The 19,226-nt window shown below is 37.7% G+C and overlaps 2 protein-coding genes across 2 annotated transcripts; both read left to right on the top strand.

Moving 5' to 3' along the window:
• The first annotated feature begins 3,175 nt into the window (after positions 1-3,175).
• On the top strand, positions 3,176-11,850 carry LOC115103591 (uncharacterized). The gene is made up of 11 exons (XM_065006721.1): positions 3,176-3,259; positions 3,359-3,504; positions 3,600-3,686; positions 3,818-3,967; positions 4,226-4,315; positions 4,420-4,522; positions 10,385-10,530; positions 10,627-10,713; positions 10,845-10,994; positions 11,252-11,341; positions 11,446-11,850. Exons 2-11 carry the CDS (start codon positions 3,379-3,381, stop codon positions 11,551-11,553), a joined length of 1,137 nt encoding a protein of 378 aa, XP_064862793.1. The 5' UTR covers positions 3,176-3,259; positions 3,359-3,378; the 3' UTR covers positions 11,554-11,850.
• A 5,376-nt stretch (positions 11,851-17,226) lies between these two features.
• Positions 17,227-18,821, top strand: LOC135563677 (interferon beta-like). The gene is made up of 6 exons (XM_065006767.1): positions 17,227-17,310; positions 17,410-17,555; positions 17,652-17,738; positions 17,870-18,019; positions 18,278-18,367; positions 18,472-18,821. The coding sequence occupies exons 2-6, from the start codon at positions 17,430-17,432 to the stop codon at positions 18,577-18,579; spliced, it is 561 nt and encodes a 186-aa protein (XP_064862839.1). The 5' UTR covers positions 17,227-17,310; positions 17,410-17,429; the 3' UTR covers positions 18,580-18,821.
• The last annotated feature ends 405 nt before the right edge of the window (positions 18,822-19,226 follow it).

The following is a 19,226-nucleotide window of genomic DNA, read 5'->3' as shown; positions in this document are numbered from 1 at the left end:
CCTTCTTCACAGTGTTTTCCCTGTACACCAAGTCAGAACCGAAAGATTAAAAAACGGGGCATATAAGCAGACAATGAACGATCTAAAAATATTCGATGATAACTTGTCTTACTCAAGAAAGCAAAAAAGAGACCATGTTTGTATGCAGCTTTATTAACTCAATCATTATTGTTGTTTTTCTACATTGTTTACAAACTGATATGTGAAACTTCTTGATGCCAAAATAACAAGTAAAACAGGCAACAACAACAAAAAAGTTAAACAAATGTACATTTTCTGCTGTTACGGCTAATCTTTTTGTTGTTGTAGTTAAACATATGGGGCTCAAAACAGGTGGGGTACGGTTGGAAAACCGGTCGCCACTGGGTGGGTCCAATATCAAATGCTCTCGAATAGAGGCTACATTAATCTGAGCAAATTCTAAATCACCACAAATAGGATGCATTTCGCTGCCTCAAATCACATATGAAACTGGGAACTTCCAAGCGCCTTTGTGGTGTCATAGGACGCCTTGGCAGCGCACCTGCTGTGGTTGAGTTGAGTGAAGACATAAAATACATATATATATATATATATATATATTATATGCTCTCCAGGAACACAACGCATGCGCATGGGAGATCACGCGAGTGGAGGTTCGTGACAACCTGGTGCAGTTCAAGAAATTCCTCCACATCAGAGTCAAGCCATGAGGAAGAATAGGTCTGTTGGAAAACCACATAATCATCATTGGAGACATGTGACATGTTTCTGATCCCGGCTAATAGATTGACAGCTGATATATTTACTGACTGAATCATTTATTTATAAACATGGTTGGCTGACATGTATATGTGGAGGCTATGAAGTTATTCCTTTATAATCAAATCAAATAATTATTCTCTCATCATTTTTATTAATTCATTTATATATTCAGTCATTCATCCTTTCATTCTTTCATGCATTCATTTGTTTATAGACTGACTTTTTTAAAGGAGCAGTCTGCTGTTCAAACAACACCAAAACGGTCAATGAACCGCTATTTTTCTAAATAGCTGAGGATTGGGGTTGGAGAAAAGTAATCATTGTCAAATAACTAAGGATGAAAGGAATGTCCATCTACGAGATTAAAGTTATGGGCTAGTTTGAACTACATTTGGAAGCTGTACCGTGTTTTACCTACGTGTTTTACCTACGATAATGTTATCACAACACATTGGTAAATTGGTTTATTCAGGATACTATTCCAATACAGTTCACTTTTTGATATTGATATGACTTCATTTCAGGGTGGACAATTCCCAGGTCTGTTTCCGTAAAGAAAAGTCGAGCGCATGTTTCCAGAGCATGTTTACAAGAAACCACAGGTAAGATACTGAAGTGTATCATGTAGCAAGAATTGGATAGAATAAACTAGAGAGTTTGATGTTTTTCAATTTCAAAATGATCAATTGGAAGTTTAACCATGGAATTTATGAGACATCCTAATGCCTAAAACGGTGTTTTCTATTATACAGAGCGAGGACGTCTCTGTGGTACTTTTCTTAAGTCGGAACTAATTCACTCACAACCATTTTATATTGTCTTCAGGTCGGGTGTGGTGTTGGGGCATCCTCTGGAGATGGAGGGTCAGTGACTTCAGGCAAAGGGTCTCTGAAAACGTATTTCAACAAGCTGAACACAATCTTGAAACAGAAGGTTTCCAATATCAAATGCACTCGAAAATAGGCGAAATTAATCAGAGGAAAAGTTCTAGATCACCACAAATCAGAGGAATTTCACTGAAACTTGGAACTTCCAAGCGCCGTTTTTTTGTGTGTCGTCGGATGCGTTGGCGCAGCACCTGTTGTGGTTGAGTTGACTGAAAAAGTGAGGAAGAAGCGATCTGATGGACAACCTCATAATCTTCATTGGAGATTGGATGTCCTTGAGGCTGGCTAATAGATAGATGGATGATATTTTTACTGACTGACTGATTTATTTATTTGTGAAGGCTTTGTAATATTTTTGTTATTATAACACTATTAATTGAGAAAATACATGCATCTATTATCATATTGTTTTTTCCATTCATTTATATATTCAGTCATCCATTTATTCATCCATTCAGGCTTTCATGCATTCAGTTTCTTATAGGCAATCTACAGTTAAATTAAACACCATAGTGGTCACTCAACCACTATTCTGGTAAATGAGGGAAGGGGATTCGAGAAAAGTAACCGCTGTCAGAGAGCTATTGATTCAAGTAATGACCATCCAAGAGATCAACATTATAGTTTCAAATAAATTTTCAAGTTACACAGTGTTTGTTTAGATGTATATTGTTTCAAAAAATGTCATAAAAAAAGTACATTTTGGGTTATTTTGAGGTAAGAGAGGTAAACTGGGCACATTAGGCCTTTAAAAGTTATTTATTCTCCAAGAGTCAATAGGTAGCCTGTCTATCATTCATTTAAAAGTCCAAAATTGGATGTAGAAATCGCAGAAATTGCCCCTTTAACTCAGCATATCCAAGACGATGAAACTAAGTGTTGTTAGGAATTAGGATTTAGGTATTTTTCTACTAATCTTACGATAATGTTACCACAACAGAGCACATTAGTTTATATAGTCTCTCGTAGGGTAATACATAGTCAAATGGTAATGTTAGCCTGATTCTTCAGATACAGACGTCATAAAATGCTGGTTGATTTGTATTTGATCATCAGTTATTATCAACAGTTTAATTGAAATGTATCGACATGAATGGGATTAGAGACAGAAGATGCAAACAGAACGAGATCAGAGAGAAACAAACAAACAATCAAATAGCAGTTTTGTGATTAACAAACAAACATGGTAGAAGGCCTTCCCTTAGTCCATAAAAGTGCTATTAGTTTAATAATCGTGTTTATAAAAACATATAGAGGTCTACTGCATTCATTGTAAAGTTAAGGGGTCGATTTCTCTCTCTCTCTCCCCCTCTCCCTCTCTCTCTCCTCCTTCTCCTTTGAGCCTATGAGTTCATTTTTTTAACATACTTAGGACAATGTTCCTCCTATGAAGGAAAACTCGAAACATGATGAGATGGAAGTGGAGCACACGAAAAGAGAAATCCGGTCTTGCGGTTCACGAGGCAAAACTTTCCCACATTCATTCATTTCCACTCTTAATTTAGCGAGACACCCTTTCACTTTGTGTACATCCATTCAATCCTCACTATTTAAGATAATCCGCAGATATGGGATCAGAACACAAACCACATTCTGACTGGAGGAAATTTGCAATATACTGGCAACAGGTAAATCAACAACATGCTATCATTTGATCATTGCTTCAGGCTTCAATTAATTAATTATTTTTAGGATTATATTCAACTAACAATGACCATCTGCTGCAGATCATCTATCTACCATAAGAATGGCAATTCAGACTATCACTTGGATGAGCGCCTTCCTCTGCCTCGTGCAAGTGTTCTCGATGCCCATGCCTTGCCAGCTACAAGGACAGCTGGTGCGAACAACCCACAACCTACTGAGAGACATGGTACATTTTTAAATTACTTTTGTTTTGAGATGTATTCTCCAACTATGTTTAACTGAATAGCTCAACATGAGAAATGTGTTTTGTCTTTCTTTCAGGGGGGTCATTTTCCTCTGGAGTGCCTGCAGGAGAATGTCTTCATGGCATTCCCAGCCACCTCATTTGCAACCTCCGGGGCGCCACAGGTAAGGGCAAGCGAGCATATTCAAGAGTTCTTTACAGCATGAAAGAGTATTTGCAACCGATAGGATTAGAAAGTAGAACACTTTACACGGCCATTTATGTTAATTGAAATTATTGTTGTTGTCCGTTTCAGTTGAGCAGCAGTGCTGCTAAGGCTATTTATGAGACATTGAAGAACATCGACACATTGTTCGGAACTGACGAACTGCCGACAATGTGGGACCAACAGAAGTTGGAGTATTTTCAGAACATTATCTACCGTCAGATTGAAGAGAGCGAGTGTGTGAGTACCTACCTAAGGCCAATACAGATAGCTTAACTGTTTAAGTGTGGTATGGTGACATTTGAATTATTTTATTCTTGTGTCAGATGATGGAGAGTGTGGATAAACGTGATTATCTAGTCAGGGCAAAGGTGCTGAATACCTACTTTAGGAACATCGCGGCTGTCCTAAAATAAAAAGTAGGGTACAAGCAAATACACTATAATAGATGCATTTGAATTATTATTCATCGCCTGCCTCTTTCTTCCTTTCTGGCAGATGAGCAGTGTGGATACAAGTGATTATCCCATCAGGGCAGAGGGCCTGAAAACATACTTTGGGAACATTGCAGCAGTTTTAAAAGAAAAGGTAGGATATAGGTTGAAAACAAATAGAAACATTGTTTTGATAATATCTCTACATAGGATAATATTACTCTACATTGCCCTAACCATTTATTTTTATTTTCACAGAATTTCAGTTACTGCGCCTGGGAAGTGGTTCGAAAAGAGCTCCTGTACACCCTAGAATTCATTCTGAAACACACCTCTGACAGCCTTCTGTGGTCCAACAGAACATGAATTTGAACTTGCAGATCTTTTTTTACTCATTTGTTTTACAATTGTGCTTGATTTTTAAAGCCTTCTATTCTACAATCATGCAATGTGCAATGTCAAACAGCAATATTATATAAATGTATTTATTTATTTATCAAGGTTATTTATTGATGTAGGCCTACTTATATATTTATTTATTTATTTATCAAGGTTATTTATTGATGTAGGCCTATTTATGAATCTATTTATCTATTTGAAAATCGTGCCTTTTGTTGCTCTTCATCAAATGTTAAAGTTACTAAAATAAAAATACTTTAAAATATTGGTAATCTGAGTGCTCGTTCTGTATCCAAGTCCAAGGTGTGATTTTATGTAGTTATTTTCTATTTCACCTTTATTTAACCAGGTAGGCCAGTTGAGAACAAGTTATCATTTACAACTGCGACACTGCCAAGATAAAACAAAGCAGTGCGACAAAAACAACAACACAGAGTTACACATAAACAAACGTACCGTCAATAACACAATAGAACAATCTATGTGCAGTGTGTGCAAATGTAGAAGAGTATGGGAGATAAGGCAATAAACAGGCCATAGAGGCGAAATAATTACAATTTAGCATTAACAATGGAGTGATAGACGTGCAGATGATGATGTGCAAGTAGAAATACTGGGGTGCAAAAGAGCAAGAGGGTAAGTAATAATATGGGGATGAGGTAGTTTGGTTTGCTATTTACAGATTGGCTGTGTACAGCTACAGTGATCGGTAAGATGCTCTGACAGCTGATGCTTAAAGTTAGAGAGGGAGACATTTGTCTCCAGCTTCAGTGATTTTTGCAATTAATTCCAGTCATTGGCAGCAGAGAACTGGAAGGAATGGCGGCTAAAGCAAATGTTGGCTTTGGGGATGACCAGTGAAATATATCTGCATATACCTGCTGGAGGTTGTGCTAAGGGTGGGTATTACTATGGTGACCAGTGATCTGGGATAAGGCGGGACTTTACCTAGCAAAAACATATAGATAACCTGGAGCCAGTGGGTTTGGCAACGAATATGTAGTGAGGGCCAGCCAACGAGAGCATACAGGTCGCAGTGGTGGGTAGTATATGGGGCTTTGGTGACAAAACGGATGGCGCTGTGATAGACTACATCCAGTTTGCTAAGTAGAGTGTAGGAGGATATTAAGTAACTTACATCCCGAAGTCAAGGATTGGTAGGATAGTCAGTTTTACGAGGGTATGTTTGGTGGCATGGGTGATGGAGGCTTTGTTGTGAAGTAGGACGCCGATTCTAGATTTAATTTTGGGTTGAGATGTTTAATGTGAGTCTGGAAGGAGAGTTTACAGGCTAACCAGACACCTAGGTATTTGTAGTTGTTTCACATATTCTAAGTCAAAACCGTCCAGAGTCGTGTTGCTATTAATGCAAGAGGGTGCGGCAGCAATCGATGGAATAGCATGCACTTAGTTTTACTAGCAATTAAAAGCAGTTGGAGGCCACGGAAGGAGTGTTGTATGGCGTTGAAGCTCGTTTGGAGGTTTGTTAGCACAGTGTCCAAAGAAGGGCTAGATGTCTACAGAATGGTGTCCTCTGCGTAGAGGTGGATCAGAGAATCATCAGCAGCAAGAGCTACATCATTGATATATTCATAGAAAAGAGTCAGCCCGAGAATTGAACCTTGTGGCACCCCATAGCGGACATTAAGATTTGTATTAAACACGCTCAGGACATATGCACGGATGGCAGTACAATTAGTCCTATAGCCTACTAATCCATAAAGGAAGGCCATTAAAACAAGTCAAATGTATCTTCTCAAAATGTAAATATATTCAAATGCCTTTTTCAATTAAGTGTGTTTTATCACTGGACAGGGCTGGCCTGTTTTGGACAGGGCTGGCCTGTTTTGAACAGTGTACTTTGAGCACCTATACAACTTCCGTTCCAACCATGGAGATACTATTACATTATTAGAATTGCTAATTCTACGGTTCCAACCCATCTATGAAATTGTGTTCCACAATCAATAACGTATTAGAAGTAATATTCGCCTAATAGAATGGAAAGGTGCACAGTGTATTCTGTTATCACGAAATGCATTGCTCCAATGTAATTCTTTGCATAGACATGTATGAAAACTGTTCACTATCTTTACGTTTTTCATGATTCATTTCACAATAGCATAATTAAGAATCACCCGTTGAAAATTGGGGCTTATCAAGGGAATCATTCAACCTTCTTCACAGTGTTTTCCCTGTACACCAAGTCAGAACCGAAGGATTAAAAACGGGGCATATAAGCAGACAATGAACGATCTAAAAATATTCGATGATAACTTGTCTTACTCAAGAAAGCAAAAAAGAGACCATGTTTGTATGCAGCTTTAATAACTCAATCATTATTGTTGTTTTTCTACATTGTTTACAAACTGATATGTGAAACTTATTGATGCCAAAATAACAAGTAACACAGGCAACAACAAAAAAAAGTTAAACAAATGTACATTTTCTGCTGTTACGGCTAATATTTTTGTTGTTGTAGTTAAACATATGGGGCTCAAAACAGGTGGGGTACGGTTGGAAAACCGGTCGCCACTGGGTGGGTCCAATATCAAATGCTCTCGAATAGAGGCTACATTAATCTGAGCAAATTCTAAATCACCACAAATAGGATGCATTTCGCTGCCTCAAATCACATATGAAACTGGAAACTTCCAAGCGCCTTTGTGGTGTCATAGGACGCCTTGGCAGCGCACCTGCTGTGGTTGAGTTGAGTGAAGACATAAAATACATATATATATATATTATATGCTCTCCAGGAACACAACGCATGCGCATGGGAGATCACGCGAGTGGAGGTTCGTGACAACCTGGTGCAGTTCAAGAAATTCCTCCACATCAGAGTCAAGCCATGAGGAAGAAGAGGTCTGTTGGAAAACCACATAATCATCATTGGAGACATGTGACATGTTTCTGATCCCGGCTAATAGATTGACAGCTGATATATTTACTGACTGAATCATTTATTCATAAACATGGTTGACTGACATGTATATGTGGAGGCTATGAAGTTATTCCTTTATAATCAAATCAAATAATTATTCTCTCATCATTTTTATTAATTCGTTTATATATTCAGTCATTCATCCTTTCATTCTTTCATGCATTCATTTGTTTATAGACTGACTTTTTAAAGGAGCAGTCTGCTGTTCAAACAACACCAAAACGGTCAATGAACCGCTATTTTTCTAAATAGCTGAGGATTGGGGTTGGAGAAAAGTCATCATTGTCAAATAACTAAGGATGAAAGGAATGTCCATCTACGAGATTAAAGTTATGGGCTAGTTTGAACTACATTTGGAAGCTGTACGGTGTTTTACCTACGTGTTTTACCTACGATAATGTTATCACAACACATTGGTAAATTGGTTTATTCTTGCAGGCCTGCTTGTCTCTCCGCACGACGAAAAATTCAAATATTCATGCTAGCCTTGAAATGGTTGAGTATCTACCTGACTCTGTTCTGTTCTGCTTATACACAGCAGCATCCGATCTGTGCAGGTGGACGCAATTCATGCACTAGTGTGCTAGTGCGCTATTTTTACACCTGTCCACTATTTGATGTGTACAATTTGATGCTAAATATATGTCATTATTAGACCTCAAATTTTATTTTTATTTTTATAGGACGTTTTATATAACCAATGCCTTCACTCTCTGTACCACAATGTTTAATTTGTGGATACTATTCCAATACAGTTCACTTTTTGATATTGATATGACTTCATTTCAGGGTGGACAATTCCCAGGTCTGTTTCCGTAAAGAAAAGTCGAGCGCATGTTTCCAGAGCATGTTTACAAGAAACCACATGTAAGATACTGAAGTGTATCATGTAGCAAGAATTGGATAGAATAAACTAGAGAGTTTGATGTTTTTCAATTTCAAAATGATCAATTGGAAGTTTAACCATGGAATTTATGAGACATCCTAATGCCTAAAACGGTGTTTTCTATTATACAGAGCGAGGACGTCTCTGTGGTACTTTTCTTAAGTCGGAACTAATTCACTCACAACCATTTTATATTGTCTTCAGGTCGGGTGTGGTGTTGGGGCATCCTCTGGAGATGGAGGGTCAGTGACTTCAGGCAAAGGGTCTCTGAAAACGTATTTCAACAAGCTGAACACAATCTTGAAACAGAAGGTTTCCAATATCAAATGCACTCGAAAATAGGCGAAATTAATCAGAGGAAAAGTTCTAGATCACCACAAATCAGAGGAATTTCACTGAAACTTGGAACTTCCAAGCGCCGTTTTTTTGTGTGTCGTCGGATGCGTTGGCGCAGCACCTGTTGTGGTTGAGTTGACTGAAAAAGTGAGGAAGAAGCGATCTGATGGACAACCTCATAATCTTCATTGGAGATTGGATGTCCTTGAGGCTGGCTAATAGATAGATGGATGATATTTTTACTGACTGACTGATTTATTTATTTGTGAAGGCTTTGTAATATTTTTGTTATTATAACACTATTAATTGAGAAAATACATGCATCTATTATCATATTGTTTTTTTTCCATTCATTTATATATTCAGTCATCCATTTATTCATCCATTCAGGCTTTCATGCATTCAGTTTCTTATAGGCAATCTACAGTTAAATTAAACACCATAGTGGTCACTCAACCACTATTCTGGTAAATGAGGGAAGGGGATTCGAGAAAAGTAACCGCTGTCAGAGAGCTATTGATTCAAGTAATGACCATCCAAGAGATCAACATTATAGTTTCAAATAAATTTTCAAGTTACACAGTGTTTGTTTAGATGTATATTGTTTCAAAAAATGTCATAAAAAAAGTACATTTTGGGTTATTTTGAGGTAAGAGAGGTAAACTGGGCACATTAGGCCTTTAAAAGTTATTTATTCTCCAAGAGTCAATAGGTAGCCTGTCTATCATTCATTTAAAAGTCCAAAATTGGATGTAGAAATCGCAGAAATTGCCCCTTTAACTCAGCATATCCAAGACGATGAAACTAAGTGTTGTTAGGAATTAGGATTTAGGTATTTTTCTACTAATCTTACGATAATGTTACCACAACAGAGCACATTAGTTTATATAGTCTCTCGTAGGGTAATACATAGTCAAATGGTAATGTTAGCCTGATTCTTCAGATACAGACGTCATAAAATGCTGGTTGATTTGTATTTGATCATCAGTTATTATCAACAGTTTAATTGAAATGTATCGACATGAATGGGATTAGAGACAGAAGATGCAAACAGAACGAGATCAGAGAGAAACAAACAAACAATCAAATAGCAGTTTTGTGATTAACAAACAAACATGGTAGAAGGCCTTCCCTTAGTCCATAAAAGTGCTATTAGTTTAATAATCGTGTTTATAAAAACATATAGAGGTCTACTGCATTCATTGTAATGTTAAGGGGTCGATTCTCTCTCTCTCTCCCCCTCTCCCTCTCTCTCTCCTCCTTCTCCTTTGAGCCTATGAGTTCATTTTTTTAACATACTTAGGACAATGTTCCTCCTATGAAGGAAAACTCGAAACATGATGAGATGGAAGTGGAGCACACGAAAAGAGAAATCCGGTCTTGCGGTTCACGAGGCAAAACTTTCCCACATTCATTCATTTCCACTCTTAATTTAGCGAGACACCCTTTCACTTTGTGTACATCCATTCAATCCTCACTATTTAAGATAATCCGCAGATATGGGATCAGAACACAAACCACATTCTGACTGGAGGAAATTTGCAATATACTGGCAACAGGTAAATCAACAACATGCTATCATTTGATCATTGCTTCAGGCTTCAATTAATTAATTATTTTTAGGATTATATTCAACTAACAATGACCATCTGCTGCAGATCATCTATCTACCATAAGAATGGCAATTCAGACTATCACTTGGATGAGCGCCTTCCTCTGCCTCGTGCAAGTGTTCTCGATGCCCATGCCTTGCCAGCTACAAGGACAGCTGGTGCGAACAACCCACAACCTACTGAGAGACATGGTACATTTTTTAAATTACTTTTGTTTTGAGATGTATTCTCCAACTATGTTTAACTGAATAGCTCAACATGAGAAATGTGTTTTGTCTTTCTTTCAGGGGGGTCATTTTCCTCTGGAGTGCCTGCAGGAGAATGTCTTCATGGCATTCCCAGCCACCTCATTTGCAACCTCCGGGGCGCCACAGGTAAGGGCAAGCGAGCATATTCAAGAGTTCTTTACAGCATGAAAGAGTATTTGCAACCGTTAGGATTAGAAAGTAGAACACTTTACACGGCCATTTATGTTAATTGAAATTATTGTTGTTGTCCGTTTCAGTTGAGCAGCAGTGCTGCTAAGGCTATTTATGAGACATTGAAGAACATCGACACATTGTTCGGAACTGACGAACTGCCGACAATGTGGGACCAACAGAAGTTGGAGTATTTTCAGAACATTATCTACCGTCAGATTGAAGAGAGCGAGTGTGTGAGTACCTACCTAGGCCAATACAGATAGCTTAACTGTTTAAGTGTGGTATGGTGACATTTGAATTATTTTATTCTTGTGTCAGATGATGGAGAGTGTGGATAAACGTGATTATCTAGTCAGGGCAAAGGTGCTGAATACCTACTTTAGGAACATCGCGGCTGTCCTAAAATAAAAAGTAGGGTACAAGCAAATACACTATAATAGATGCATTTGAATTATTATTCATCGCCTGCCTCTTTCTTCCTTTCTGGCAGATGAGCAGTGTGGATACAAGTGATTATCCCATCAGGGCAGAGGGCCTGAAAACATACTTTGGGAACATTGCAGCAGTTTTAAAAGAAAAGGTAGGATATAGGTTGAAAACAAATAGAAACATTGTTTTGATAATATCTCTACATAGGATAATATTACTCTACATTGCCCTAACCATTTATTTTTATTTTCACAGAATTTCAGTTACTGCGCCTGGGAAGTGGTTCGAAAAGAGCTCCTGTACACCCTAGAATTCATTCTGAAACACACCTCTGACAGCCTTCTGTGGTCCAACAGAACATGAATTTGAATTTGCAGATCTTTTTTTACTCATTTGTTTTACAATTGTGCTTGATTTTTAAAGCCTTCTATTCTACAATCATGCAATGTGCAATGTCAAACAGCAATATTATAAATTTATTTATTTATTTATCAAGGTTATTTATTGATGTAGGCCTACTTATATATTTATTTATTTATTTATCAAGGTTATTTATTGATGTAGGCCTATTTATGAATATATTTATCTATTTGAAAATCGTGCCTTTTGTTGCTCTTCATCAAATGTTAAAGTTACTAAAATAAAAAATACTTTAAAATATTGGTAATCTGAGTGCTCGTTCTGTATCCAAGTCCAAGGTGTGATTTTATGTAGTTATTTTCTATTTCACCTTTATTTAACCAGGTAGGCCAGTTGAGAACAAGTTATCATTTACAACTGCGACACTGCCAAGATAAAACAAAGCAGTGCGACAAAAACAACAACACAGAGTTACACATAAACAAACGTACCGTCAATAACACAATAGAACAATCTATGTGCAGTGTGTGCAAATGTAGAAGAGTATGGGAGATAAGGCAATAAACAGGCCATAGAGGCGAAATAATTACAATTTAGCATTAACAATGGAGTGATAGACGTGCAGATGATGATGTGCAAGTAGAAATACTGGGGTGCAAAAGAGCAAGAGGGTAAGTAATAATATGGGGATGAGGTAGTTTGGTTTGCTATTTACAGATTGGCTGTGTACAGCTACAGTGATCGGTAAGATGCTCTGACAGCTGATGCTTAAAGTTAGAGAGGGAGACATTTGTCTCCAGCTTCAGTGATTTTTGCAATTAATTCCAGTCATTGGCAGCAGAGAACTGGAAGGAATGGCGGCTAAAGCAAATGTTGGCTTTGGGGATGACCAGTGAAATATATCTGCATATACCTGCTGGAGGTTGTGCTAAGGGTGGGTATTACTATGGTGACCAGTGATCTGGGATAAGGCGGGACTTTACCTAGCAAAAACATATAGATAACCTGGAGCCAGTGGGTTTGGCAACGAATATGTAGTGAGGGCCAGCCAACGAGAGCATACAGGTCGCAGTGGTGGGTAGTATATGGGGCTTTGGTGACAAAACGGATGGCGCTGTGATAGACTACATCCAGTTTGCTAAGTAGAGTGTAGGAGGATATTAAGTAACTTACATCCCCGAAGTCAAGGATTGGTAGGATAGTCAGTTTTACGAGGGTATGTTTGGTGGCATGGGTGATGGAGGCTTTGTTGTGAAGTAGGACGCCGATTCTAGATTTAATTTTGGGTTGAAGATGTTTAATGTGAGTCTGGAAGGAGAGTTTACAGGCTAACCAGACACCTAGGTATTTGTAGTTGTTTCACATATTCTAAGTCAAAACCGTCCAGAGTCGTGTTGCTATTAATGCAAGAGGGTGCGGCAGCAATCGATGGAAGAGCATGCACTTAGTTTTACTAGCAATTAAAAGCAGTTGGAGGCCACGGAAGGAGTGTTGTATGGCGTTGAAGCTCGTTTGGAGGTTTGTTAGCACAGTGTCCAAAGAAGGGCTAGATGTCTACAGAATGGTGTCCTCTGCGTAGAGGTGGATCAGAGAATCATCAGCAGCAAGAGCTACATCATTGATATATTCATAGAAAAGAGTCAGCCCGAGAATTGAACCTTGTGGCACCCCATAGCGGACATTAAGATTTGTATTAAACACGCTCAGGACATATGCACGGATGGCAGTACAATTAGTCCTATAGCCTACTAATCCATAAAGGAAGGCCATTAAAACAAGTCAAATGTATCTTCTCAAAATGTAGATATATTCAAATGCCTTTTTCAATTAAGTGTGTTTTATCACTGGACAGGGCTGGCCTGTTTTGGACAGGGCTGGCCTGTTTTGAACAGTGTACTTTGAGCACCTATACAACTTCCGTTCCAACCATGGAGATACTATTACATTATTAGAATAGCTAATTCTACGGTTCCAACCCATCTATGAAATTGTGTTCCACAATCAATAACGTATTAGAAGTTATATTCGCCTAATAGAATGGAAAGGTGCACAGTGTATTCTGTTATCACGAAATGCATTGCTCCAATGTAATTCTTTGCATAGACATGTATGAAAACTGTTCACTATCTTTACGTTTTTCATGATTCATTTCACAATAGCATAATTAAGAATCACCCGTTGAAAATTGGGGCTTATCAAGGGAATCATTCAACCTTCTTCACAGTGTTTTCCTGTACACCAAGTCAGAACCGAAGGATTAAAAAACGGGGCATATAAGCAGACAATGAACGATCTAAAAATATTCGATGATAACTTGTCTTACTCAAGAAAGCAAAAAGAGACCATGTTTGTATGCAGCTTTAATAACTCAATCATTATTGTTGTTTTTCTACATTGTTTACAAACTGATATGTGAAACTTATTGATGCCAAAATAACAAGTAACACAGGCAACAACAAAAAAGTTAAACAAATGTACATTTTCTGCTGTTACGGCTAATATTTTTGTTGTTGTAGTTAAACATATGGGGCTCAAAACAGGTGGGGTACGGTTGGAAAACCGGTCGCCACTGGGTGGGTCCAATATCAAATGCTCTCGAATAGAGGCTACATTAATCTGAGCAAATTCTAAATCACCACAAATAGGATGCATTTCGCTGCCTCAAATCACATATGAAACTGGAAACTTCCAAGCGCCTTTGTGGTGTCATAGGACGCCTTGGCAGCGCACCTGCTGTGGTTGAGTTGAGTGAAGACATAAAATACATATATATATATATATTATATGCTCTCCAGGAACACAGCGCATGCGCATGGGAGATCACACGAGTGGAGGTTCGCGACAACCTGGTGCAGTTCAAGAAATTCCTCGACATCAGAGTCAAGCCATGAGGAAGAAGAGGTCTGTTGGAAAACCACATAATCATCATTGGAGACATGTGACATGTTTCTGATCCCGGCTAATAGATTGACAGCTGATATATTTACTGACTGAATCATTTATTCATAAACATGGTTGACTGACATGTATATGTGGAGGCTATGAAGTTATTCCTTTATAATCAAATCAAATAATTATTCTCTCATCATTTTTATTAATTCATTTATATATTCAGTCATTCATCCTTTCATTCTTTCATGCATTCATTTGTTTATAGACTGACTTTTTTAAAGGAGCAGTCTGCTGTTCAAACAACACCAAAACGGTCAATGAACCGCTATTTTTCTAAATAGCTGAGGATTGGGGTTGGAGAAAAGTCATCATTGTCAAATAACTAAGGATGAAAGGAATGTCCATCTACGAGATTAAAGTTATGGGCTAGTTTGAACTACATTTGGAAGCTGTACGGTGTTTTACCTACGTGTTTTACCTACGATAATGTTATCACAACACATTGGTAAATTGGTTTATTCTTGCAGGCCTGCTTGTCTCTCCGCACGACGAAAAATTCAAATATTCATGCTAGCCTTGAAATGGTTGAGTATCTACCTGACTCTGTTCTGTTCTGCTTATACACAGCAGCATCCGATCTGTGCAGGTGGACGCAATTCATGCACTAGTGTGCTAGTGCGCTATTTTTACACCTGTCCACTATTTGATGTGTACAATTTGATGCTAAATATATGTCATTATTAGACCTCAAATTTTATTTTTATTTTTATAGGACGTTTTATATAACCAATGCCTTCACTCTCTGTACCACAATGTTTCATTTGTGGATACTATTCCAATACAGTTCACTTTTTGATATTGATATGACTTCATTTCAGGGTGGACAATTCCCAGGTCTGTTTCCGTAAAGAAAAGTCGAGCGCATGTTTCCAGAGCATGTTTACAAGAAACCACAGGTAAGATACTGAAGTGTATCATGTAGCAAGAATTGGATAGAATAAACTAGAGAGTTTGATGTTTTTCAATTTCAAAATGATCAATTGGAAGTTTAACCATGGAATTTATGAGACATCCTAATGCCTAAAACGGTGTTTTCTATTATACAGAGCGAGGACGTCTCTGTGGTACTTTTCTTAAGACGGAACTAATTCACTCACAACCATTTTATATTGTCTTCAGGTCGGGTGTGGTGTTGGGGCATCCTCTGGAGATGGAGGGTCAGTGACTTCAGGCAAAGGGTCTCTGAAAACGTATTTCAACAAGCTGAACACAATCTTGAAACAGAAGGTTTCCAATATCAAATGCACTCGAAAATAGGCGAAATTAATCAGAGGAAAAGTTCTAGATCACCACAAATCAGAGGAATTTCACTGAAACTTGGAACTTCCAAGCGCCGTTTTTTTGTGTGTCGTCGGATGCGTTGGCGCAGCACCTGTTGTGGTTGAGTTGACTGAAAAAGTGAGGAAGAAGCGATCTGATGGACAACCTCATAATCTTCATTGGAGATTGGATGTCCTTGAGGCTGGCTAATAGATAGATGGATGATATTTTTACTGACTGACTGATTTATTTATTTGTGAAGGCTTTGTAATATTTTTGTTATTATAACACTATTAATTGAGAAAATACATGCATCTATTATCATATTGTTTTTTTTCCATTCATTTATATATTCAGTCATCCATTTATTCATCCATTCAGGCTTTCATGCATTCAGTTTCTTATAGGCAATCTACAGTTAAATTAAACACCATAGTGGTCACTCAACCACTATTCTGGTAAATGAGGGAAGGGGATTCGAGAAAAGTAACCGCTGTCAGAGAGCTATTGATTCAAGTAATGACCATCCAAGAGATCAACATTATAGTTTCAAATAAATTTTCAAGTTACACAGTGTTTGTTTAGATGTATATTGTTTCAAAAATGTCATAAAAAAGTACATTTTGGGTTATTTTGAGGTAAGAGAGGTAAACTGGGCACATTAGGCCTTTAAAAGTTATTTATTCTCCAAGAGTCAATAGGTAGCCTGTCTATCATTCATTTAAAAGTCCAAAATTGGATGTAGAAATCGCAGAAATTGCCCCTTTAACTCAGCATATCCAAGACGATGAAACTAAGTGTTGTTAGGAATTAGGATTTAGGTATTTTTCTACTAATCTTACGATAATGTTACCACAACAGAGCACATTAGTTTATATAGTCTCTCGTAGGGTAATACATAGTCAAATGGTAATGTTAGCCTGATTCTTCAGATACAGACGTCATAAAATGCTGGTTGATTTGTATTTGATCATCAGTTATTATCAACAGTTTAATTGAAATGTATCGACATGAATGGGATTAGAGACAGAAGATGCAAACAGAACGAGATCAGAGAGAAACAAACAAACAATCAAATAGCAGTTTTGTGATTAACAAACAAACATGGTAGAAGGCCTTCCCTTAGTCCATAAAAGTGCTATTAGTTTAATAATCGTGTTTATAAAAACATATAGAGGTCTACTGCATTCATTGTAAAGTTAAGGGGTCGATTCTCTCTCTCTCTCCCCTCTCCCTCTCTCTCTCCTCCTTCTCCTTTGAGCCTATGAGTTCATTTTTTTAACATACTTAGGACAATGTTCCTCCTATGAAGGAAAACTCGAAACATGATGAGATGGAAGTGGAGCACACGAAAAGAGAAATCCGGTCTTGCGGTTCACGAGGCAAAACTTTCCCACATTCATTCATTTCCACTCTTAATTTAGCAGAGACACCCTTTCACTTTGTGTACATCCATTCAATCCTCACTATTTAAGATAATCCGCAGATATGGGATCAGAACACAAACCACATTCTGACTGGAGGAAATTTGCAATATACTGGCAACAGGTAAATCAACAACATGCTATCATTTGATCATTGCTTCAGGCTTCAATTAATTAATTATTTTTAGGATTATATTCAACTAACAATGACCATCTGCTGCAGATCATCTATCTACCATAAGAATGGCAATTCAGACTATCACTTGGATGAGCGCCTTCCTCTGCCTCGTGCAAGTGTTCTCGATGCCCATGCCTTGCCAGCTACAAGGACAGCTGGTGCGAACAACCCACAACCTACTGAGAGACATGGTACATTTTTTAAATTACTTTTGTTTTGAGATGTATTCTCCAACTATGTTTAACTGAATAGCTCAACATGAGAAATGTGTTTTGTCTTTCTTTCAGGGGGGTCATTTTCCTCTGGAGTGCCTGCAGGAGAATGTCTTCATGGCATTCCCAGCCACCTCATTTGCAACCTCCGGGGCGCCACAGGTAAGGGCAAGCGAGCATATTCAAGAGTTCTTTACAGCATGAAAGAGTATTTGCAACCGTTAGGATTAGAAAGTAGAACACTTTACACGGCCATTTATGTTAATTGAAATTATTGTTGTTGTCCGTTTCAGTTGAGCAGCAGTGCTGCTAAGGCTATTTATGAGACATTGAAGAACATCGACACATTGTTCGGAACTGACGAACTGCCGACAATGTGGGACCAACAGAAGTTGGAGTATTTTCAGAACATTATCTACCGTCAGATTGAAGAGAGCGAGTGTGTGAGTACCTACCTAGGCCAATACAGATAGCTTAACTGTTTAAGTGTGGTATGGTGACATTTGAATTATTTTATTCTTGTGTCAGATGATGGAGAGTGTGGATAAACGTGATTATCTAGTCAGGGCAAAGGTGCTGAATACCTACTTTAGGAACATCGCGGCTGTCCTAAAATAAAAAAGTAGGGTACAAGCAAATACACTATAATAGATGCATTTGAATTATTATTCATCGCCTGCCTCTTTCTTCCTTTCTGGCAGATGAGCAGTGTGGATACAAGTGATTATCCCATCAGGGCAGAGGGCCTGAAAACATACTTTGGGAACATTGCAGCAGTTTTAAAAGAAAAGGTAGGATATAGGTTGAAAACAAATAGAAACATTGTTTTGATAATATCTCTACATAGGATAATATTACTCTACATTGCCCTAACCATTTATTTTTATTTTCACAGAATTTCAGTTACTGCGCCTGGGAAGTGGTTCGAAAAGAGCTCCTGTACACCCTAGAATTCATTCTGAAACACACCTCTGACAGCCTTCTGTGGTCCAACAGAACATGAATTTGAACTTGCAGATCTTTTTTTACTAATTTGTTTTACAATTGTGCTTGATTTTAAAGCCTTCTATTCTACAATCATGCAATGTGCAATGTCAAACAGCAATATTATATAAATGTATTTATTTATTTATCAAGGTTATTTATTGATGTAGGCCTACTTATATATTTATTTATTTATTTATCAAGGTTATTTATTGATGTAGGCCTATTTATGAATCTATTTATCTATTTGAAAATCGTGCCTTTTGTTGCTCTTCATCAAATGTTAAAGTTACTAAAATAAAAATACTTTAAAATATTGGTAATCTGAGTGCTCATTCTGTATCCAAGTCCAAGGTGTGATTTTATGTAGTTATTTTCTATTTCACCTTTATTTAACCAGGTAGGCCAGTTGAGAACAAGTTATCATTTACAACTGCGACACTGCCAAGATAAAGCAAAGCAGTGCGACAAAAACAACAACACAGAGTTACACATAAACAAACGTACCGTCAATAACACAATAGAACAATCTATGTGCAGTGTGTGCAAATGTAGAAGAGTATGGGAGATAAGGCAATAAACAGGCCATAGAGGCGAAATAATTACAATTTAGCATTAACAATGGAGTGATAGACGTGCAGATGATGATGTGCAAGTAGAAATACT

The sequence above is a fragment of the Oncorhynchus nerka genome, linkage group LG21 (assembly GCF_034236695.1).
Source record: "Oncorhynchus nerka isolate Pitt River linkage group LG21, Oner_Uvic_2.0, whole genome shotgun sequence".
Taxonomy (NCBI): domain Eukaryota; kingdom Metazoa; phylum Chordata; class Actinopteri; order Salmoniformes; family Salmonidae; genus Oncorhynchus; species Oncorhynchus nerka.
This window is presented reverse-complemented; position numbering and strand designations above follow the sequence as displayed.